Genomic DNA, 24,472 nt, shown 5'->3' with positions numbered 1-24,472 from the left:
GCGCTCATGTCCTCTTCCCACAAGAAGCACGATGCCCAGCGCCGCCCTTGCCATCACTCTCCGTGCTGTCCGCTCGGCTACTGGCACACACAGGAAACATGGGTGCTGGCGACCACAAAATGGATGCCAAACTTTTGATTACTCATGACAGATGCGCCGACAGATGGGGCTGCCTATATGGTGTGGGATTCACGAATGCCATTCATGATGATATGCTCCTCGAGTGACAAGTTGAAAATGTGATGTTGGTGCTCCTTTAAAGGGCCCCTAAGAAGAAACATTTCAGGTGTATTGCCCTTTTATAATTCCAAAAAAGCCACTATTACTGTGGGAAGAAGCTTCGCAAGTCAGAAAAGGCACAAGCAAAACATGAGTGGTGATACCATGTTGAAGTTCCCGCACTAGCGTGCTGTGGCATCATGGATTTCAATAACATCTGCGCAGGCCTAATTAATATTTATCAGTAAAAATAGACTGCCTTATATTATACTAAAGGACCGAGAGACTGAACTTAGCAAGTTTCGAGAACATTTACTCAGCCACAATGGCTAAAATACAAAAGAATGCTTTGACATCTTTGACTTCATACTGACATACCGGCGCTGGGGTTCGGGCACTGGTATTTAGTGTTTCTTTTTAGTGCTCCTGTAAGAATGTGCTACAGTATATAAAACCTATAATTAAATTCTACCTCTGTGCTATAGTTAACTGCCATGATGCCACTGGTTAAAGCCATTTACAACTGGCTTTTTCAGTGGCTCAAAGTTCAACATTACTGCAGAACTGTGGATACAATGCAACTAGATTGGAGGTGAAACAATTGCTATGGGTGGGGACTGTTGAAAAAAATAGATTTGCTGTTATGTGCTGGCACATTTGCCGTCTGACGTTCGTTAATGGCATTTTACGGTGTTCACCCATTGTGGTAGCGGAGTGGCTGTCAGACTTGTACATGTTAAAGAAAAAGAGTTACCTAGTTACAGCGCAGCTGTTTATGGCTAGGGTTCCATGGATATTTCGTGTCTGTCAACAAATCTGCGTGTACAAAAACTCGGCTCTTGATATTGATGCAAAATCGCTTCATTCTATGCAAAAGCTTATACATCTCATCATTTGAATATGCATTTTTCAGTAGATTAGTTATCAACCATTTTCAATATCACTAGTATCTCAGGTAGATCAAAAGTGAAAAATGGGCTTGCTGGTATGGAAGCATGGCTACATTCAGAGAACGAACTACTAGGACACAGGCTAAGGCACAAGAAAAGACAGGACACGGCGCCGTGTCCTGTCTTTTCCCCATGTTTGTCAAACAGCCCCATGTTTGTTTGCTAGGATAGGATATCCTAGCAGACAAACAGCAGACAATGCTAGCAAACAACCAGCCCCATGTTTGTCTTCTAGGATAAAACTAGTCCTTCCAAGTTTCATAAAGCTAATTAACTAGGAAGTATATGCAATTGCAAATTACAGACAAGTGTGTTTTGTTTCCTGCACTCCTTTGGACTATGCCTTGGTCAATCATGTTTCGTTTTGCATATTCGTTTGGCTTTGCTGTCCAACCACGTTCACACCATGGAGTGTGGCCGAATTTGAGTGTGACGACAGCTTCTTTGGCATTCCTCCTTCACAGAGTGGATTAGCCCTCAATTTTTTATTATGATTGCACTTCATTGAAAAATGTAATTGTTTTTGCTGACTATTTACTGTCCCACAAAGCAATTGAGCAATTACTGAAATGTAATAGACTAATTTTATGCTATTATACAATCCAGCCTTTATTGACATAGCACAAATATAGCAAATAGAACGAGCTGACGTGGCTCTCTCAATGCGTACTTTGCAGCCATTCACGCATTTATCTTCACTAATACCCACTCCTGTGGTTTGGTGGCTGTCATGTAGTGGTGCTAAGCGCAAGATCACGGATTTGGTTTTTGGCTGCAGCAGCTGCATTTCAACAGAGTGAAATGGGAAAAATGCTTGTTTACTTAGATTTAGGTGCACGTTAAAGAACCCCAAATGGTCAAAATCCGGAGTCCTCAACTACGGCGTGCCTCATAATCAGAGTGTGGTTGTTTGTGAAACCCAAGAATTCGATTTAAAAAGCTTTCAATCTTCACTGACCTCTGCTTTTCAAAAAGTTTTGTCGGCCATCTTCCCTCGTTATCTTGTGAAGACGCCAGACCAACAGCGGCACTGAATACCCACCCAATGTGCGCACTGGGGGGTAGGGCGATGTCGTAACATAGGTATGCTGCGTACAGTATTGTGATTACTTAGCGTCTGGGCCCTGTAGGAAGCATAGCACTTCATTGTTACTGAGGATTGGAGAAGGCACTCTCGTCATGGTCCGTGAAAGGAGGAAAAAATTTTTGCAGATTTTCTGGCATTAATGTCTGAAGGCGCCATCACTATTGACCCATAGCAGCGCCAGTTGAAATTATAAGTGGAGCGTTAAGATGAGGAAATAAGTACTGGCCACCCGGTTTTGCATGTCTGAACGTGCGCATCTGTTGGGCTGCTGCACTGCCTGACCGCTGGCATTTTACTGTAGTTTCCTGCCAAGTTCAAGTGCTCAAAGCTGGGTCAACTGTTTCAACTTGTCTCGTCAATAAGGTGACTGGTTACATGTAATTATTTGCTGAAAAAAGGAATTGAATTACAGTGCATGTTACTGGGTAAAAGAAGTAATTGATAAATTATCTATCTACCAAGAAATGTAATTGATCACATGCTATTTGTTGCGTACAACTCTGGGGGCTACAGTGCCGCACAAGGTAGTGAGTTCGATCCAGGCTGTTGTAGCCACATTCTGATGATGGGAGCGGAGTTCGAAAACCGGCATGCACCATGCTTTGGGCACACAGTAAGTAACTCCATATGGTCAAATATGACCCAGAGTTCTCCCCTATAGCATACCTCGTAACCTACTATACAGTTCTGGGACGTTAAAACTCCAGAATCTTTTTTCACAACGCTTATGTAAAGTGCTGTTCTAGGAGCATATGTTGCATAGTAACTGTTGATACTAACACTTTCGCAAAGAAGTCTCGTTGAGTAAATGCCAAAATAGCTGGCCTCATTGGAAAGCATAGTGCGTTTGAAAGCAGTGTGAGAAGATATGTGTGATGACGGTGTGTGCTAACACACTGCTTAGTAATTTTGAACTTGGTTAACACGTCAACCAGTCACAGCAGCATGTGCTACATCGCAAGAGACTGATACAAGAGGGTTGTGATCCATGATTGGCGTGTATAGCTTTTATTCATGTGAACTAGTCTTCATTCATCACCTTCTGTGCACTGAGAAATGTGTGGGGCTTTATGGACCTTGAAATGCAGTCTGCAAAGAAAATTACTTAAACAGGTATCTGGGGTGTTGAGCCCCTGCTTATATGTGCTTCTTGGTGCACGGTCTCGTGGCTGTTGGGCAAGCAGTCGGGTTGTCGCTCTTCCAGCCAACGTATGTTCCCTTGTTGTACTCCTTGAGCCATTTGTAGAGTGGTTCGAAGTACTCTAACAGTGCACTCGCATCCATTTCTCTCGTTCTGCCTTTGGTTAGCATTGCCAAGACTTCTGGCCATGCTTTGGAGTATCCCAGCTCCATTACATCCCTGCACAAAAAAGGATGTGTGTTTAGAGCACAGCTTCTGCCTTGCTGCTGCGACATGACGTATGCACTTCCCGTTGGAGTTTATTAAGGCGAAAGCATTGGATGGCTCATGGGACAAGAAATCCGATGTCCGACATTATGGCACCAAAATTCATAGGGAGTTGTACCCTTGACCTTTGGTGGAAGTCGAACCCACGACTTTTGGTGTTAACTAAAGTGCAGTTAAGTCAGTCAATTATGGTAGAGTTAATTAGGGAACTCACAACCGTTGGCTCAGTTAAGGCACTTGAGCCCATGACCTTTCAATGGGAGTCGAACCCTCGACCTTTCGTGTAACCAAAATTCAGTGGCACCAAAATTGATGGTGCCGCCATTTATAATCGAACTTGATGGGAGTTGAACCCACGACCTTTGGTTTTATTTAAGGCAAAGTTAATTAAGGCACTCAAACCCTCAACCTTTGATGGGGCCAAAATTCAGTGCCACAAAAATTGATGGTGCCACCATTGATGGTCGAACTCGTGACCATTGGTGGGATTCGAATGCATGACCTTTCGTTTTAATTGAGGCACTCGAACCCACAGCCTTTGGTGGTAGAAAACAATAGGAAGTAACAGCACATTCAAATGAGAATGTCAAGTAATTTAATTAATGTCTTGTGAGTGTGCAGGCTTTTGTCTTTCTCTTTAGTGTATGCTAAAGTGACTGTCAACTTTTTGCTGTGCTCCTATATACTGCTTTCTTTTTCTTGCATTAGTCTGATGTGCTTGATCACTCATAATGTACTCACCTCTTGTAACTTGTGGACCTCTTCCACAACTCAATTAGGAATTGTAGGGCCCTGTCATTATGAAGCCTACACTGTGGATCTAATGACTAACAACAGCAAACTAATTGGTTGATAATAGAGGTACTTAGCTACTTCATACTGATATTGCCCTTTATAGATTGCTGTAAATATATTCGGAAGCAGCGACTTGTATGTTGTGATATTGTGTTCATCGAAACAATGTCGACCTATTATTGCACTGAGCGACCAAGTTCCACCTACAGTCAACGACCGATTTTCCAGACGCCTGATTTTACGAACATGCCCGATAATTTGAACGCCTTCGCGGCACCGCCGCCATACCCAAAGACGTGGTGCATAAGAACGTCTTAAATTTCGGACGCAAAATGCTTTCGCCGTCTGATTTTCCGGACTTTTTTGCCATGACCGTAGGTTTGAAACGACGTTATCGAAGCCACCACCGCCGCCACATTTATTATCTCGCCGCCTCGAGCAGGCGCACTCACACGCAGATCGGCGCAGATCCACTGGCAGCTGTAACCACCACTGCGGCAATGCTAGACCTAGCTACTTCGACGTTCGCTACCAAGCTTCTTGCTGTTCGGTGCCGTGTTTTTCATTAAAACAATTCGCCGTTGTTAGCAATGGCGCCGACTCGGCCTTTGTAATCCTCGCCAATGGCTTCGAAGCTTGGAAAGCACAACGCGTTGCATAATACCAGTTCCTGAATATCAGCTGCTTCAATACAGCAATGTTACGCGGTGAAGCATACGCAAAGTATTGCGGTGAAGCATACCAAGAGTGGGGAGGGGCAATTGTCACGGGGCACAGTATTCCTTAATTATACACGCGTGCACTCGCCGTCTCCTGTCACAGTACAGGCACCGATACGTCTAATAAGTGTACTGACAGGCCTTCAGAGCTATTTAGGACGTGCCTGTGGCGATTTGAGCCCTTGGCGGCAGTAAAAGGCATGCTTTCGTTTTTTCGGACGTTATCGCAGCCCTTAGGGAGTCCGAGATATCGGACGTTGACTGTATTAGTACTCATACCTTGTGAAGAGCGCTGCAGAGGCCAGGGCAACTTTTCACATTTTCTGCATTCATGACCAAGTAGTATTGCATTACATTTGAAATAAAAAGAATATATGAGTAGCATAATTGGGCATAACATTAATTTACATCTCATTACACATGAAGAAATTATTGCATAAAAGGTGTCGCAGATTTGACTATTCACATTAGATGAGTATGTTACTGTGACCATATTGTTTATACAGCTCCTAAACAGACTGCCTGCATCGGCTGCTCAAACTTTGTGCGTGAGATACTGTGAGCAAGAAGGTATGCAAACAATACATGATTTGTCATAACATTACTCCATACATTGTAGACTTAATATATGAAGAAGTGAGTTGTTGAGTTGAGTTGTTGTAGGCTACTGGTGGGATTAGCCTTGCAGTTGCTGCCGGCAATTGCTCCACCGTAGCGACACTTAAAATAAGTAAATCACATAATCAGACACAGACCTCACAAAATACAAATGGTCACTCCTCAGTTCACCATGTGGAGGCCAAATCTGTGTCCTGTAGGTAATTTAAAACAAGGCGAGAGACCTCCTTCCTACACAACCGGTTCCCGCGCGGGAAAACAATGTCTTGAAAAGAGCTGTGAGGAACTCCTGTCTTCTTGAGGGACCCGAATAACACCCTCCTTTCCGCGTTATACACAGTACAGCACATTAGGTAATGTTCTATGTCACCGCACACACCACACGTTGAACATAATGGTGATAACGCCAGGCCAGTCTTATACATCCACGCAGGGGTTCGAGCAGAGCCCGTGCGAATGCGGAGCAGTAAGGTGGCTTGGTTTCTTTTGAGGCCCTTGATCACACATGGCTTGTGAGGTGAGCTCCACAAAGAACTGAGGTGGCACAACACTGCTTCTCTGAAGAGTCTGTTGTCGTCTTGAGGCACTCTTCTCAATGGATTCCCAGACAGCGCTCTATGGGCGAGGCTGTCCGCCATCTCGTTGCCTATGATACCTGTGTGCGAGGGCACCCATTGGAAACGTATGGAGAAGCCTTTGATATAGAGATTGTGCACCGAGCGTAGGGAGCTAAGACATATGGCATCAGTAGGGAACCCGTGCTCTAACCTTTGAAGGGCAGATTTTGAATCTGTAAGAATAACAACAGGTTGAGGCGTACAAAACCGTAGTTTCTTTAGAGCTGCCTCAATGGCAACGCTTTCGGCCGTTGTGGAGGACACGACTGCAGTGAAGCGAACAGACCAATCATACTTCAAAGAGGGAATGTGAAAAGCAGCTGCACTAGATCCTTTGACCTTGTCCACAGAGCCATCAGTAAAGATTTGAAGATGACGTGCATATTCAGACTCAAGATGTTCCAGTACCAGCGAACGCGTTGCCGCCAGAGGAGAATTCCGCTTAGCGCGTACGTGAGGAATTGTCAACGAACAATCGAGGCTCGCGAATGACCAAGGTGGTTTCAACCTCTTAGTTCGACCTCTAGCGTCAAGACCCAGGTAACCAAGAGTATTTAGTGCCAAGTACGCTCGGGACTCAGATCTCTTTCGAAGGCGCTGTAGAAGCGCTTTTTGGGTGTCATTATTGACTACCGTCTACAGTGGCGACGAGCTGTGGACTCGGTTGTGACATCGATATCTTCGCGTCTCAATATGATCCGTAGAGTTGCAAGTGAGCAATGGGGAAATCACCCTTCCTCAATGATCAGGTTGCACGATGCACTAGTGACGAGTCGGATAATGTATCAGCTCCCTTTAATTTCCCCCTCGATATCACAGCTGGAACGACTTGAGGTTCTGCACAGAAAGGGCCTGAGAAGGGCTCTTGGCGTTCCGCAGACTGCTCCTAACAAAGCAGTACTTTGTGAATCTCTATCGAGACCTCTTAGCCTAGTCGCTTCACAAAGGTTATTAATATATGAAGAACTCATTCTGCCAAAGATATCGCATGTGAAGGGCCACATCACCATGAAATACATTATGATAAGTTTCTATGACTGCACTACTTGTATAGCTTCGGCAGAATTGCCTGCCAAGTATGAAACGGTGAGTACAGGTGTGGCATGAAAGCATCTGCAGCTGTGTAATTTTTGTAAACTTACGTGGTTCTTTTTTTTCCCCCTTTAGCAAGAACACTCGGGCAACACATTTCTAGCATGTTCTGGTTGAACACAGCATCACAAGGTGTCACTTACATCGCTGCTGCCTTCATCTACATCTTCAGTATACTACAAATGGCAATGCATATATGGACATGCTAAAATATTAGAAGGTATTTTCAAATCAAAATAGTTTTATCTGCACTGGCAAACAGAATTGCCAAAAGCAAAGAATTGATTCATGGCCAGTATATGCCGCGTATGAAGCAGAGTGAGTGTATGAGCACATGCTATAGGTATATGTACCAACTGATTGATATACTCATGATTTGTCATTGGCGCCCACTGGTGATGAAGTGCAGCTTAGACAAATTGCACTGCCTCAGGTGGTGGAGCAGAGAAACACAGCATAAGGCATTACCAATGCTAACTTTTCTTTTTAAAGCAAGGCCTTCTTTGCCTTTGTCCACTAATCACCATGAATGGAATTGTCTACCGTGAACGGGCATCGTATCCCAGATGAAAGTTTCCACATGAATCGTAGAGACATTGAGTTGAATGCGAAGTAATTGTTCACTGGGAAGTGTCCAGCCGTTCACGTATGCCACAACAGCATTGCCAAGGCAAGGTTAATTGTAAATATAGGACGCCATCGTCCGCTCTTCGCAAATGGTGAGGCACCGCTGTACCTCAGAACTGACGAACCACGACAAATGCTGTGCTTTTGCTGGATGAGCCGGCTTGAACACATTGTCCAGTTAGGTACAGGTGTGCTGAGACATCCAAAGAGTTCAGCAGTTTTAGTTTCAAGGCAGTTTCAAAGCCTGTGGGCATCTGAAAGACCTATGTCTGGCATAGGCATGGTTCATTGCACACCTCTGCATTTGGTTGTGTGTACCAGGAAGCGATGACCAATTCAGTAGGTGGTGTTCCGTCGGCAGACAGAGAATTCATAGAAGAGGGAGGGGCAGCGTGAGAACTGTTGCCAAGCCATCCACGAGCAATCTCTTAGTAGGCAAGTGGCAGTGACGGCACGAAGGGAAGAAGTAGAAGACTGGTACAGATGTGGCCCGAAACAGCTGGCCCAGGTTCGGACCAGAGACTTTGCCACAACCACTGGACTTTGGTGTAAGTATGTAAGTTCTGAAATGTCTTGCCAAATGGACACTTATATAGTGCTGTATGGCAAATCAATTCTGCAGAAGCCTGCAAGGTGCAGGAAAGTTCAGGAAATGGAAGAATTGTCATCCACCCGACTGCACATTGCATGTCTTTTTTTTTCCTTCAGCTACAAAACTGTGTAACTATTAAACTTTTCAAGCTTTGTGCTGCAGTCGGGTGGATGGTAATTGTTTCATTTCGGAGCTATGTTGACCAACAGAGCAGTGACACTGCTCTGCTGTTCTGCGTAATCAAGCAATACATCATGACCTAAAGCCTGTACGTATAATATTGGCTCAATGGAATCCTTAAATTGCACAGACCTCATAATGAAATAGCATGTGATATTGAATTGTTTCTTTGATGTCCATAACTCTTACGCTTGGCCTTAGCTAGTCTCTCGGAATGATATGTGTCATTGGGACACAAGGGGCACAGAATGCTTAAACATATTTAGTATGTGTTGTGAGGAACTGCATGGAGGTTGTATAAACTGTTTCTCCATTTTCTTCTACAACTCCTTGCTCCTCTTTGCCCCCTCCGCCCCTCCCCCCTCCAGTTGGCTTTTGCTTGCTGTCTTCTTGGAACGCTACATCCTCTGAGGCTTCTATTTGAGTCTTTTTTGCGATGGTGTGGTACATTTCCAATGAAACTTGGCACAGTCATTCTCTGAGGTACCTCTTAATAGATTGTCTTCAGTACACCCTGCCAAGCTTCATCTTCATCATATAGGGCCGATGAATGGACACTTGGAGCCATTTAGTTCGGGCTCTATCGCAGGTAGCTTTCTGTGGCGTCTACCATCAAAGTTGCTTTTCATCAGCATGTTATACTTTGTTGCTCTGCTGTTTTAGGTATTTCATTAAGAGCAACATGTACTGTGATACCAAGCTGGTTGTCAGATGGCAGCCAAAGGTTTTTCCCATGTGCAGAAAAGTACACCAGACCTTCAACATATGTGTTTTGATGTGTCACTGCGAATTCTGATGCACATTTCTACCCATCTGAAAAACTAGGCTAGACGTTTGAGTATTTCTTTATCACGTATTGGCCTTCACGATGGTGCAGTGTCGAGAACCATTTGATTTCTCTACTGTTTGCCCATTTTCTCAGCTGTTGGCTGCACAAAGCTGTACATTGTCTAATACTGTGACTTTTGTGTTTTTGAACACTTCACATTCTATTAGGCAGTATCGCAGCTGGCATCTTTTCCGCATTTCACTGGTGCCATCCTAGTGTATTCATCAATGGCAAAAAGAAAAGCCTGCGTTTTCCTGATGCTTTCTTCCTTCTTTTAAATCTCTGCAACGTCGCGGTAGATGACTGCAAAGGGCATGCTTGTATGCATTGGAACAACCATTTGTTCACCTATGGCTCATATTTAGCATTAGCAGTCTTGCACATGTGATAGGTTTGAACATAATCAAATACTTCTTTCTTCATGCCCTTCCAAATTAAGTGTTGGTTTAGCTTCTTGAATGTCTTCCCAGATCCATCATGACCACCAGATTCTGGACTGTCATTCTACAGCCACAATATCTTGGGTTGGCATGGTTCTGGCTTGTAGAACTTGGCATCCTGTAGCTTCAGAAGACTACCGGCCAAGGGGCAAGAAAGTTGCCAACTTGGGCGGGCTTCAATGTTGGCCGAGCCACCTTCCACTGTCGCCCACAAGGCAACCACGTTTGACGGCCACATAGATGAAAGAGGTACAACCGAAACATGAAGTAAAGTAGAAGATATGATGTAAAGAGTTTCTTCATTTTACACTAATTTAAAATGGTCATACTGATACTGATGTTCGTTTGTCTTTTCCAAGCCACAGCTGGAGTACAGAACTTCGCACTCATGTCTTTCCCATTACACATGTGATAGAGGTAACACATAGTGTAGTACATGTAGCAGCTCGTCTAATAAAACATTATAATGTTCCTAGCTTGAAAATTGGTCAGAATCAGCTTCAGAAAGGCAGAACTTTTTGCTGGAAAAGTTGGTTGATGCTTCAAAAAAACATTGAAGCTTCAGGAAGATAGGTGTCGTCTGCCATTTTATTCCACTCTTCATATGAACTTAGTATCCTGTCATAGCTCTGGACTTGAAAAGTTTAGTCTACAGCTGCTCTTCTTCGCCACCTATGCCCCCTCAATTGGCCTTCGCTTGTTGTCTTTTCTGTGTATACACCTCGTCAACATTCTTCCCTCGACAAGCATCATGCATAGCGAGAGACAGAGCTAACAGGTGTGGGCAACCAGACTGTTCACATTTCTTCAGTACCACTGCTATCTTGGTTACTCAAATACGCTTTGCTTGATGTAGATTGCAACATTATGTTGGATCTTTTTAGCATTGCTTTCTTAATTTGCAAAAGATCATGAAAACATGAAATCTGACCAGGGAAGCATAAAGTGGAGCACCTCTTGCAAGTAACAACTCGAGAATGCAATTTGACGTTGCTACAAATCAAGTCATGAGAAATAGTGCAGGCTCCAAGCTGACAAATCGTGCTGACATCACACAAAGTGGCAAAAGCAGAAGCAAGAAAAAAACAGTAACTTTGCCAGATAACATATGGTGTTGTTCAACACTTGAGCCGGGAATCTGTGTTCAGCCGCTGTGGCCTTTTAAAGGCAATTTTAGTGTTCTGTTTCCCATTGCTTGAGAAGGCGCCATAGGATATTTCTTGCCATAATAGGCACCTCCATAAAATGTGGGATGAACGTACCCAAATAATTTTCCTGCTTCTTTCGACCTGTAGAAGTCGCACTTGTGCAATGGCCCAGTGTGTTTGGCTTCTTCACATAGTGCCTTGTAGAATTGGAACTGTAGGGCGATGCTTGCAAAATACCTGCATTGAATAAAGCAAAAAGGACATGAGTCCACTTTTGTTACAATGTCTGTATATGGGAGCCAGTGAGGCTGTACTCATCCAGACGTAAGCTAATTAGAAAGACACTGAGATTTGATAAATATTCAATTCCTCTTTATATTATGTAACCTACTCCCCTCCATAATGCCTCAGTGCTTGAAGGTATGTCAAATAAATAAATAAAGTTGCACTCTCTCACCACTACCGTATGGTCTCCCCAGTATTAGGCCAAGTCCTCCCTCCTGAATCTCTAAAGACATCAACTGGCGTAGTCTACGGTTAGATTTCAAAATTTATGAACAAATTAAGGCTATTGTGGAATAGCTTGGCAAGTGAACAAGTGTCTGCGGTTAGCAGTTAGCCTCAAAGCTATGAAGGAGTACATTTTTCTAGACCAAGTGGTTGCAGAAGTTCTAAAATCACAGAGTGCCCTAGCTAATCAAAATACGTTGGAGGATGTCTGCCTCCCTAGTCCAAACTAAGAGCTTACTAATATATTCTTACAGGGACTTTAAAGCAAAACACTAAATCAGTGTAACTGATATGTATTGTATGAAAATTATATTGGTGTTAGTTTTATGATAATAGGTTTAGTACAAGAAAAAAATAATGCCAAAGTTCCATTTTCTTAATTTCGAACCAGAACCCCAATGCCGATACGTCAATGTGACATCACAAATTCCAAAGTATTTTTTCGCATTTGAACCGTGTTGGCTCCATAAATGTTCCCGAAACTTGCCATGCCAAGCCCATGGCTCTTTTCAAACACACTGTAGTCAATTTTAACTGATAAAAGAATTAATTGGTACTTAGAAGATGTCATCTGGTACAGGAACTTCAAGGCGGCGGCGCCAAGCATTTCCTCGTGGTAGGAGTGGTATTTTTGCTATTGTTGAAGGGTAATTTACTAACACAAGGGAGGTATTTTGCAACCGTTCACCTAGTGTAAACATCCATTTCATATGCTGCTGAAGTTCTGATTGGCTGGGCTGGGGTACGCGTGAGAAGGGGAGACCCCCAACAAATCAGCACTTCAGCAGCACACAAAATGGACCTGTCCAGCAGGTGGAGACTTACAGAATATTTCCCTCCCCCATCCCCACCACAGGTGAAATTACTTTTCTCTTCAGTGTCCCTTTAAGAAAAACACTATAACAGGTGTCTTTTTCTTTTTTTTAGACAGTACATAATTTTCGAAAATTGCCCGAGGCAGATGGCACAATTCCAGTCCTCGAGCTGGATCACTTGAAAAGGCAGACATCACTTGTACGATAAATGAAAATGCCTTATTGACTAATCAGCAATATTTCACTAACTGTCTTTAACTGATTGGTTTATGGCAAATTACAAATCATAGCCGGTGAGTTCACGAAGCATGTTCACTTAGAATAAATTCTCAGGATGACACCAATGTTTATCTCATTTTTATTGTTTTGCTGAATAGCCGTCGACTCAATAATTCCACAATGAAGCCTCATTTCCCGAGACCATAACAAATAATGAATTATGTTGCCTTCTACTGTGACCACTGCAAAATGTGTGTTAAGTGCAGTGTGAATTTGGATTCAGACGTCAACAAAGTAGACTCTTTATGTCATCTAAACCTGTTGTGGTGGTGTTGTAGTACCAGGTACCACAGGCATGTACACACACACGTACATGCTATGACCGTGCTGCCAAAAGCTCAATGCAGTCAGCACTCGACAGGACTCCAAGAGGGGAGAGCGTGTCCCTTTGTGTTTCCAAGAAAAGCAAGCAGTTGGAAGAGTCCATCCAGGAGCTTGCAGCAAGATGGTAACTGTATGGCCTTCAACCTCTGCACCACGCTGATGAGTCTTCTATTCCATGTTTGAAGCTGCTTTGTGCTTGTAACAAATTTTGAACAAGTCACATAGAAGGTGGTATAATTAATAATTTGTGGTGCTCTCGAGAAATTGAGGCTTTGTACAGGTATTATGTTGACAGCCACCTAAAAAAGCATGACAACGTTTTCGTATCGGTACTCCTTTAAGACAAAGAAGTGGAGTTTAGCAGGTCATGGATTTGCGTAGAGCAAATCATCAGTGGCCTACTAGAGTCACAGACTGACTTTCAAACAAAAGAAGGAAAATTTGGTTGAGGATGGCCACCAAATAAGCGGTGCGGTGAGATGAGTGAATTTGCAGAAATGCTATATAGTTGACTGATGCAAGACAAGTAACTTGAAACTGTTGGAAGAGGCCTTTTGTCTTGCTGTGCACAAGAGATAGGCTAATAATTATGTTGATTAAATTGAGCTTACCTTATGTATGGTACGTTGGCAGATATGTGGTATTTTGAAGGCGGGTCGAAGTCATCCGGTGCTCGTGCAACACCAGGGCAAATTCCTTGGTAATTTAGTCTGAAATACAAGTTCAGAATTTTAAGTCTCCTCTTCTAACAGAAATATGAGGCCAGCGAATATGAAAAAAGCAAAAAACACATTTTTCAAGCAACGCATATATTCGGCTATCGTACGAAACAAGTCGACTTGCTTGAGAGTATGAACATTCATGGCACACCATTTTATCATTTGCGTTTTTCATGTCGAGTGGTGTACGATATCCTCAAAGTTTCTTCCTCTAAATAGCAAGTTCAAATGTATTACTGGAAAGTAATACAGAGCAGGCACAACGAGATAGTCATAATAAAATATGAACTAGCCCAACTATCCATCCTATCGTAATATGTATTACTTGTGGTACAAAGGTAGGACTGTCTTGGTAGTATATTCTCATTCACAAAGATTCGGCAAAAGCTGGCCTTGAAAGCCACATTGGATGCTGTGTCTCGTCCATGGGCATTCGGGTTGACATTCTGAGCTCTCTTTTCACAGTGTGCAAAAGTGCACAGGATCCCAGTGTTTCTATAAATCTGTGCAGCGTTTTTCAATAGCTATGCTTCAGTTTCATCTGATGATGTCAAAGCAGGTGTACCAGCCCTTTTGTCTTAAATAAAGGAGTACTGAGATTACTTACATCTCCGACATCAAAAAAATTTTTGTTTGTTGAGTGAGTGCAGTGGACCTTGAAACGCTGCCCTAAACAATTCAATATATTAGCTTTTCTGCAGGCAAGTTCCAGTTTCATTCCTCCCAGGGATTGTGTGGGTTGTGATGTATTAGCACCTAAAGTGATCACGTGGTAGCAGGGCATTGCGATGTTTTGGCGCTTGCTCCAGCTCACTTGTGGTCGTTTGTTATGTTGCTAAGTTGGGCCGCAACAATGAGTAGCAGTATAGCATACAACCGGGTCATTCCCAAAGTGTTGCGAGATTAATTTTGGCTACTCGTGGTGCTTTAAAGATGCACCCAAAGCACATGGAACATAAGCTTTCTTGCAGTCTGCCCCCCTGCCTCATCTGAGCGCAGCTGCAGTGTCTGGGAATCCGACCTGCGACCATGTGCCCGGCTGTGGCTTGCCACAATCACCACGGCAGGTGCAGAGTGAGTGGTTGAACAAGCCTGTGTGATTTGTGCTGGGCACTGACATCAGCGGTATAAGCCCACACTTCGTGGGTATAGCTTGCTGTTTCCAGTCTGTAGCATGAAGCAGGATAGGTCAAGCACATGAGTGGCTCATACATTTTACATTCCCTGAATACCTACGGTTAGCCACACAACAACCACAGAGGTTTGTAGGCCTCATCCTTATTATAGTTGCATGTCATCGATGTGCATGTGCCAACTAAGATAGCGACAGCGACCCAAGTGCACGAGGTGTCCACGGAGCAGCACCTTATAGACAGCACTGTCCAATCACCAAATCATAAGTTCTGGCTTTGTTGCGTAGTTCAGTGTCTGTTTTGATTGTTGGGGAACAGACTGCAATGTAATGGCCTTGTGGTAGTCTTTACCATAGAGTTTGATATTCAACATTATTAGGAGATAATCTGGCACGGTAATTGTTAAGTCATCATGACAATAGTGGGCAATGTATGCATGTTTCTACTATTCGGTGCATCTACACCGAGAAAGCATGTTGCACTCATTCTTGTTTTTTGCTGTCTAGCAGCATTGCATGCTAGCCTTGCACTGTTCCTTTAGAGCGGGTAATTGTTTTGAACTTGCAGTTATTCAATTGGATAGTTTTCACCTCATAAATGAATTTTATCACCTTCAAGCATGTGTATCAAAAATCTAGAGGACATTTGGCTGGTAATGTCCACCATGTAATATTATTTTTTATATTAATTGTTTGTGTCCATAATGTTAGGAAAACCATTTAATGGCAGAAATTGAAAGGTAATTGACACCAATTATTTTCATAAGGTGAACTTCCTATAAAAAAGAAGCTTCAAGAAGTTTAATATAACAATCCACAAGGGTGCCCAGATACTGAAGGAGAAAGTTAAGGCACAAGTTGACATACAGGGACCCATGTTTTTATTTTAGCAACACTGGAAACACGAAAGAAAGATTTGGCTGTTACTGCTGTCCTGTCCTCACTCAATTTTGCAGCAGCATCAGATTTTTTTGGTTCACATCATTGAGTAAAACACTTGGCATCCTTGTTTGTCAGGCGTTTCCAGAAAAAGAAAAATAAACTCGTTGAATGTGCGCTTCGTTATCTAAGATGTGAGCAGCTGCAGAGCTCTGGACTGGTTTTGCCACTTGCAGTAACTATGAGCCTGGGGCCCGCCAAACAAGTCTGCCAAGTGTTTGAATTGAACAGAACAGAACAATTGAACAGTTTCAATTCAACAGAACCACAGACATAGAAAGGATCAACAGTAGTGGAGCAAGAGGTGTCTTTGGAGCCAACATATTTGACAAGAGCATACCTGCCAATCTTTTGAACTTTAATATTAAAAAAAAACCTGCAGACATAGCAAACCAGGAGGATAGCAGACATGCCTTGTTTTTAAAAGCTTGCCCTGAGTGCACACCTTTTGTGGGATAGATAGGCATTTCCTTAACAACACTTTTACCTTTAGACGAACCATACGAAAAGCAACAAACTTTGCACGGTAGATGCGAAAAAGTGACATATTGTTTGTAGACCGCAGTTACCTTTTCAGCGACAATGCTTCTGCCGATTTCATCAGCTTCAAGTGTCTGAGTAAGCTTGCTCGAAGCGTGCTGCCGTCTACAGCCATGAATGGGTTGCCACAGGTACGATCACAAGTTTCTTTCTTATGTGCATTTTTCTGCAAACTTGTGCCACTCAATCTTTTGAGACCGCTCAAACTTTTTTCGGGAACAGAATCTACTTTACATAAAGCTTGGCTTAACATTTGCAAGATTGTAGAACGGGCTCATATTCATAAACTTTACGAAAAATTAGGGAGAGTTGGCCGGTATGTACGAATACTTGGCATTGCATGCCAAAATGTTTGTTCTACCACAAACAATACATATGCAAAACAAAAGAGCCAATGAAGGTTAGATCAAGTGGCCATCATACATACACAGCCGAGGAACTTCCCAAAACTGTCACTGAACATTTTAACTTGACAGGTCACAATTTCGAAGATTTTTACTTTTTATTCTACGTTCAGAATTTAGTTCTCCCAGAGATAGAAAATTTAATGCATAAGTTCGGCACACTGCAACTATAATAGGCATAAATGCTCTGACGAAGACAAGTCAACAAAGACAAGCCCCCTTGTCTAGCCCCCTTGTCTAAACATATGCTCCTGCCTGAAACATCTCTTGACCTACCACTGTTGATCGTTTCCGGTCTTCACCTTCCTGTGAATATTTTGTCTTGCTTGGATGCAGAAGGGGTAAGAGAAGTGCAATTGCTAACTTTGAAGTAAGTTCTCTTACTGAGCACATGCTATTTATATGTGGAATACATATATAAAAAAGCCATATTACGTGTACACCATATCACAAATCCAATGAAGGCTAATAATCGGAAGGTGATAACAGGGCCAAATCACCTAGTGGAAAAGATACAGGTACGATGCTGGAAACTGTGCATCAGCCATAGCCTATTCATGTAACACCTAGACAAAGGTATACGTTGCTTGACATAGCATTACTATGTGATGTGTCTTCTACATATAAATAACATGTTCTCAGTAATAAAATTGGTGGTTATCACTTGTGCTTGCCTTACCCTTTCCTTGTCCATGGTCCTACCGCTAAAAATTTGATTATGGAATACCAACTACAGCCCGATCTCACATTGTTAAACAGTATGGACTAAAAAAGGCATCCTGTAAAAATTATGGAAGAACAACCAGAAATTAGTGCATAATCAATGCTGGTATGAAGTTTAAGATGGGGCATATGTGTGCTAGTCTTGTCTAATACACTGCTTGTCTTCATGGTAATTTTATAGGTATTTTCACTCAATGACATGTCGTGAACATCCTCGTTTACATAGCGTAGCAGCCATAGGCTGAGTTATGGCATTGCCTTCCCTTTCAGGCCTCCTTTCACATATGTTTGGTTTGATGCTTCAGTGAGAACAGGTAATGAAAACACAGTGCACATCTCAAGACAGTTGAAAACATTTTCTGTGCCAGATTACAAGTGATAAGGTTGATTATAAGGTAGCGAGTTTTATTTCGAAGCTGTGTTTTTGGCAGTAGTGCAAGGTAAGACTACCCATGTGCAGTGGTTTGGGTGCATGTTGAAATCTGTGGTAGTCAAAATTCATTTGGAAACCTTCGCTAAGGTGTTTCTCATAGCCCTCGCATTGTGTTACGATGGGAAATACTGTTAGTCGGGCAACAAGCTGCAAGATTCTCGATTAAGTACAAACTGACACTTACAACAGAGTCCACCAAGCCTTGTTGTAGTCTTCCGGCTTGTAGTTCCCCTTAAACACGTTCCATCTCCAGAGGTCGAAAATGTACACCGAGGGTATGATGGCCACCTTGTCCATGGCAATACTGTGCAGGTAGTTGATGTCCGTTTCTAGAATGCATTACAACAGGGCTGCAGGTTTTCTGTCACCATTTTTTTTAAAATGTGACTCCTTTGTCCTTTATTTGTTGCAATCACTTTGTTGTAATCAGTGTTGCAAATCCTTCATTTGCTGTAATCGCCTTGGGGTCTACACTGCGTGCACTCTTGGCACATGTTGCACATTGTTCAGCACTTTGTGCATGGTGGTTTTGATGTTTCGGGTTCTTTGACAGTGATAGTGTGCTAGCTCTGGAATGTGTGCAGCAATCATGCTCCTGATTTTTTCTTTGACCTTTTACAGAGCTCGACTAGGCTGGTATAAACTTCCTCAACTTGCACATGTTTAAAGTGCTTTGAGCACTCCGAGATGCTTTGTGTACGTGTGTAAGTTCTCACATGCATAAATAATCATGTTTATTCATGAAACTGCTTTACATAACAGAATTATCCAGCCTGGTCAAGCCTTGTGGCTTGTGTGTGTGTGACTGGGCAGTCGTAGCCTGGAAACGATGTAAACAAATGTAACGACAGCGAGGTGGTACAACCATGCCCTATTGGTCTGATAACAGTTCGTGCACAATTAGAATAAATCCCGTAGCACACTAATTACAAGACATACAAAGAGACACTTGGTGAGTGCAGGTGCATCGTTTTGGATGATTTCAGCCTTCATCATGACCAGCTGGAATAGCATGCCAAGCTGTAACCATGCTGACGACATCACATGCGCTTCTTCAGTCACCGATACAAAATGAGCACGTGAAAGCAGTGTTTAGGCCTGGCTTGCATTTCTACAGCAAAGATGTTAAAGGGCGCAACTGTTTTCTCGCAGCGGTGAATGCCAGCGTGCGATGGCAGGATCATTATCAGCTAGCAACGCAGTCTGTGTCATAGTGCAAAATATTGCTCCAAAATGTAATTAATAATGATTATAAAGTAAAAGCTACATTGCATATATACCTCACTTGAATGGGCAACATATTTTTGCTGTTTCTTTAGCAAGTAATCTGTAGGTTTTGTTTCTCACATTTTACTGGCTCCACGTTGGAGGTCAGCTAGGACTTTGTGTGGCTGCGGGGGTAGGAACTGCCAGTGCGATCAGTATCGAATACCAATGAAAGATCAGCCAGCAGTGCAGCCTCCGTGGGAGCCCTGAAGCAGCCACATGAGTTGGTGCGAGTACACAGGCAGTGTCTGTGATGTATCATCATAAGAACCATCAAACAGACCCTTAGGGTGTGAGAACTCGCTCATACAGCATTGCAGCTTTCTTTTTATATTTCTTTTTAATTTCAAGAAACTGCGAGGCATCAATCTGGCCCAAGCAGGAAGGACTGCAATATAAAAATGCCAGACAACTGAGAGAAGAAGTATAAAACAAGAAATACAATTTGAAGGCTATAATCACAAACAGTATCAATAACACAATGTACACATTTTCATTTAAAAGGAAGAAAGGAATTGCTCAATTGCAGCAACGAAATCACTTGATGCAACAGCAGCAGCAAGCAAGTTCCACTCCTCACTAGTTCTTGGGAAAAAGCTAAACTTATAACTGTTTGTCTTCGCAAACAGGATCAAGTGAATGCTCCCGGTTGTGATGCGTTCTTCGAGTGCTGAGGGGACGAACTCAACTTGGCAGATTGAGATAAAATTTTTCTGTCAGCATTTGTGAAGAAAAGTTGAGCGATTAATTTTCCTTAGAGTTTGTAATCCCAGTATGTGGTTTGCTTTCATAAGTAGGGAAGGTGAATCTTGTCTTTTATACTTGCCAGATATAGATCTCACTGCCTTATGGTTAATCTGCCTCAGTTGCTTAATCTCCTTCTTATAGTAAGGATCCCAGATGAATTGAGCATGCACTGGAGCATTTTTAGCTTTGTTTTGAGAAACCGCAGTTTGCGTAAAGCTAACAAGCAAATTGCAGTGATGTGTTTTGACCAATCTAATTTACTGGAGATAATGATGCCAAGATATTTATATTTATACACAACCCTCACTATATTGTTGCCAAGTGAATATGAGAACACGCTGGAAAATGTCTCTCTTGTTACTTGCATAAGCATGGTTTTCTGTACATTTAGTTCCGTACTCGTATGGTCACGCCAATTAAAAATAGTGGTAATTGCTTCCTGTAATATCATATGGTCTTCCTGTGATAAAATTTGTTTATAGATTATGCAATCATCCATACACATTTTTATGCTTACCCCTTCTGGTATAATACTCACTAAATTATTAACATATAAAAGAAATAGAAGAGGCCCAAGAACGCTATGGTGGGACCCCAGATGTCACTGTTAGTAAGTCTGATGAGTGACCATTCATTTCAACATATTGTTTTTTGTTAGTGAGATAAGTTTTGATCCTGTAAATTATGTTTTGTGGTAGTCCTATCTGCTCAAGTTTATACAGCAATCTTCTATGTGTAACTTTATCAAATGCTTTGCAAAAGTCTAAGAATAAAACATAAATTTGCCCAGAGACATCCACAATACTAGAAAAGTCATACACGACAGACAAGCTGGGTAACAGTTCACAAGCCCTTTCTAAATTGATGTTGGCAATTTTATATCATGTCAGGTTTGCACAAGAAATCATACAAAAACAAAACAACATGCTCCAACAGCTTGCAACATCAGCTTGTAATGGCGCAATAGTTCTGCGGAAACCGCAAGGTGGAAAGAAGTAAATTACTTCTCTCCACCTTGCGGCTTTTCGCAGAACTATTACGCCAAACACTTGCCTTTGCTTCTGAGTTGTTGATAAATTCGACTTCGCCTGCCATCTGCTAGCCACCTGGTTAGCTCAGATGGTAGAGCGGCTGCCCCGGAAAGGCGGTGGTCCCGGGTTCGAGTCCCGGACCAGGACAAATTTTTCTTCAACTGTGAAGCTTTTCTTTTGAGGAACCCGTATGGGTCTCCTTTGTAGCACTTGGCTTGCGTTTGGGTGCATGTCACATTTTCCCTTTATTTATCAGCTTGTAATGGATGCCGGTTGATGAATAGTCATCAGTAAAGGATCACCTTTCTTATTCACCAGAACTATGTGGACAATTCACCAATCATCAGGTATGACACCGGTATTTAAAAATAAATTGAACAAGTCAGTCAAAAAATCTGATATCAGTTCTGTGTAGTGTTGCAAATACACACTTGGAATGCCATCTGGCAATGGGGATTTTTTGGTATTGAGACCCAATAGCATTGATATAACACCTTCTTTAGAAACCACTGTGCTATGATCGGTAGACAAAGCTTCACCTTGAAATTCGTATTCAACCGGTTCACTAAAAACACTATGAAAATAGCTGTTTAATGCCTGTCCGATTTTATCTTTATCTGTAACCAGCCTTCTATAAAGCATTATCCCCGTTATTCCATGTCGTGACAGTCCTAGGTACTGCCAGAACTTTTTTGCATCATTGTTAATAAAGTTGGGTATAGTTTCTGGGAAAAACTTATTTCTGGCATGTTGAATTTTAGTTAATAGCTGATTTTTCAGTTCAGAAAGCTGGGATGGATTTGGTTTACCCTATTTTCTTAACCTTTTTATTTTGCGTTTCGTCTGAATAATGCCTCTGCTGATCCTAAGGGTGTCACGTCTAACTTTAGGTTTTATGGTTAGAACAGTGTTTAATGCAATGACATATTGGATTTTAAAAATACACCACGAATTTTCTATGATGCTTTCATCAATGGTCAGATGTGAATGATCAGAATCAATGTATCAGTTGCTCAGATCCTCATACATAGGGATTTTTGTTCCTTTCATTGTATAATTAAAATGTATCTTTATGTTACGTACTTGAGGGGTGGGGTGCGTTGCACACTTACGCATTATGCATTACGCACTTATGCATCATGGTCTGCTCATAGCAGCAAGTATGACACTTCTCTCAGCAACATTGTTTATCCGGGTCAGCCTTCCTTCCTTGTTTCAGTGGTAGTGGCGGATTTTAATTAAGTTCTTTCTTGGTTTTTCAGTGTAGTTTCTTTTTTTTTTTCAATTTGGCTACATTGTCTAATTTAATAATTGATGGTTTTCCTCTGTGCACCTTCAACATCACCCTAAGAAGAACTTCAGGATGTATGAATTTGCACCATACCTTCGTCCTCCACTCTCTCTTCCAGTAGGCCGACTGCCTTCAGGTGCTTTGGTGTGGCCACGGAGAGGGCAATGGTGTCTCCAATAGCCTCGTGGAAACCTAAGGGGGAAGAAAAAACAAAAACTCTTTTGGCAAATGCTAGGAATAGCTATAATACTGCTATATATTATATGTAGTAGTTGTAGCTTTGTCTGTATTAACTTCTCTAGGAATGACACCTCTTAAATGCGCAGCAGATAGGAATATTAAGTTAGGCGGGATTGGTAAACTTGCTTGTACGGCAAATCCGTCTTGGAGTTACTGTACTAGCTCCCTTTGACTCAACAGGTTCACCCGACCTAGTGAAAGCTTTTTCCGCTTTAGGATTAGTTAGAAATTCGTAACGTTAACTTCAATTGCAGTTTAGGTGTGAAATTCAAAATGGGCTGGCCTAGCTCTAATTCTCTCCACGAGTGATCTGCCTATTTCTGCCAGGTAAATGCACGTAGAGGCCTCGAGAGAAGATTTCACCAGTCTAAGCACATTTACTGCAGTTATTTAGTATCCCTTTAAACTGATACTAAAGAGAAATAACTTGAGCTGGTATAGTAAGTTAACATTTTACAGCACCAAGGAAAGAAAAGCCACTCTTACTATGAAAATATGCTTAGCAGATCAGAAAAGACGCAAGAACAAAAAAACTAGTGTTGTCGTTACCTTTAACGGCCAACTGCAGCGAAATTTCGCTATTGATAACTTTGTTATAAAAGAGTAATTTATATCACTGAAACAATCTTGGCATGGGTCCAGGGCTGGTAAAAGTTTAGTTTTCTTGCTAGCAGCCTTTAAGCAGCACCTAAGCAGACCACGCGCGCACCTGGCGGTTGCCGCTGTGACCCAGCATAACGCCTCCGAAAATTTTCAGCGTACCGCGCGGAGCCGCGGCCGCCGTCTTATCATGAATATCACGCCGAGGAGCCGCGCGCTGTAGGTCATGCGTCACTTCCGGCGAGCGGAAATGGCGGCGTTTATTTTATTGCTATAGATATTATATGAACATTCCCGACGCTTTTCTGCCGTCGCCGTGAGGTTCCCTATAAAGTCAAAGGGCGATGACACCGTCGCCGCGCGCCCTACGCTGTATGTGCGAGTGAAAGCGTGCGAGGGGAGCCGACGATCGCGGTTCAATCTCGCCCGTGCGAAAGGGACGAACACCGGGTGAAAGGGAGGGAGGGAGGCGGCGTTCTTTCCTGCTGCAGCTGCGCGTGGCCATATCTTGAGAGCGATCTACGTTGGGGGCACAGTCTAGGTACGTCAGCAGCTCATAGCTCTGTGCGTGCTGTGTCCTCAGTGCCCGTTTTGCGTTGAAGCGATAGACAGCACGAAAGTCATTTCGCTCGCTACTGCTGCCGCGTTTCCTCAGGCCAGCATTTTGACAGCGGGTGCCCGCAGTCGTCAAGCCCGATGTGTTCATGTTTGCTGTGTGTGCTGACACCATGCTTAATAATTTAGTTAGCAAACAAATGTTTACAGGTTGATACGGCCGGTAAAAGTACTGTCCTTAATCTGTATGGCTGTCTGCTAATTTGCTACTGCAATCGATGCTTCACCTTCCGGCTGAAACTGCTTCTTTTTTTCCCGTTTGGCATCGAAACTGCCGTATTTGCGAGCTCTTCGTGGCGCTTCCGTTCGTATTTCAAGCGTCAAATTTAACATGAAGACTTCTTTATACCTACACTATCCTAAACTAGGGTTTTTACGCGATTAAAAAATTTGTTGCAGTTAGGCTTTAAGTTCCCCTACCAGCTCGCCGTGACATTAGGAATTTTGACGGCGTCTACTGATAAATGTGTATCATACTATTATAAAAGAGCCAAAGATGTACAGTCAACCGCAAGAGTTACGGGATGCAGGATCCGCCAAGAA

The 24,472-nt window shown here is 42.7% G+C and overlaps 1 protein-coding gene across 1 annotated transcript in view; it reads right to left on the bottom strand.

Annotated features, from left to right (window-relative positions):
* LOC126530341 (angiotensin-converting enzyme-like) overlaps nucleotides 1-24,472 on the bottom strand; it is a 179,329-nt gene that overhangs the window by 82,765 nt on the left and 72,092 nt on the right. The window contains exons 9-13 of the mRNA XM_055070249.1: nucleotides 22,568-22,666; nucleotides 18,324-18,468; nucleotides 13,861-13,959; nucleotides 11,436-11,558; nucleotides 3,397-3,616 (exon numbers count right to left, since the gene is read on the bottom strand). Of these exons, the coding sequence (XP_054926224.1) occupies nucleotides 3,397-3,616; nucleotides 11,436-11,558; nucleotides 13,861-13,959; nucleotides 18,324-18,468; nucleotides 22,568-22,666 (686 nt within the window). The remainder of the gene's footprint in view (nucleotides 1-3,396; nucleotides 3,617-11,435; nucleotides 11,559-13,860; nucleotides 13,960-18,323; nucleotides 18,469-22,567; nucleotides 22,667-24,472) is intronic.

Source organism: Dermacentor andersoni, chromosome 5, assembly GCF_023375885.2.
Source record: "Dermacentor andersoni chromosome 5, qqDerAnde1_hic_scaffold, whole genome shotgun sequence".
NCBI classification, from domain to species: Eukaryota; Metazoa; Arthropoda; class Arachnida; order Ixodida; family Ixodidae; genus Dermacentor; species Dermacentor andersoni.
Note: the sequence above shows the minus strand (reverse complement) of the source record. Positions and strands in the feature narration are given on the sequence as shown.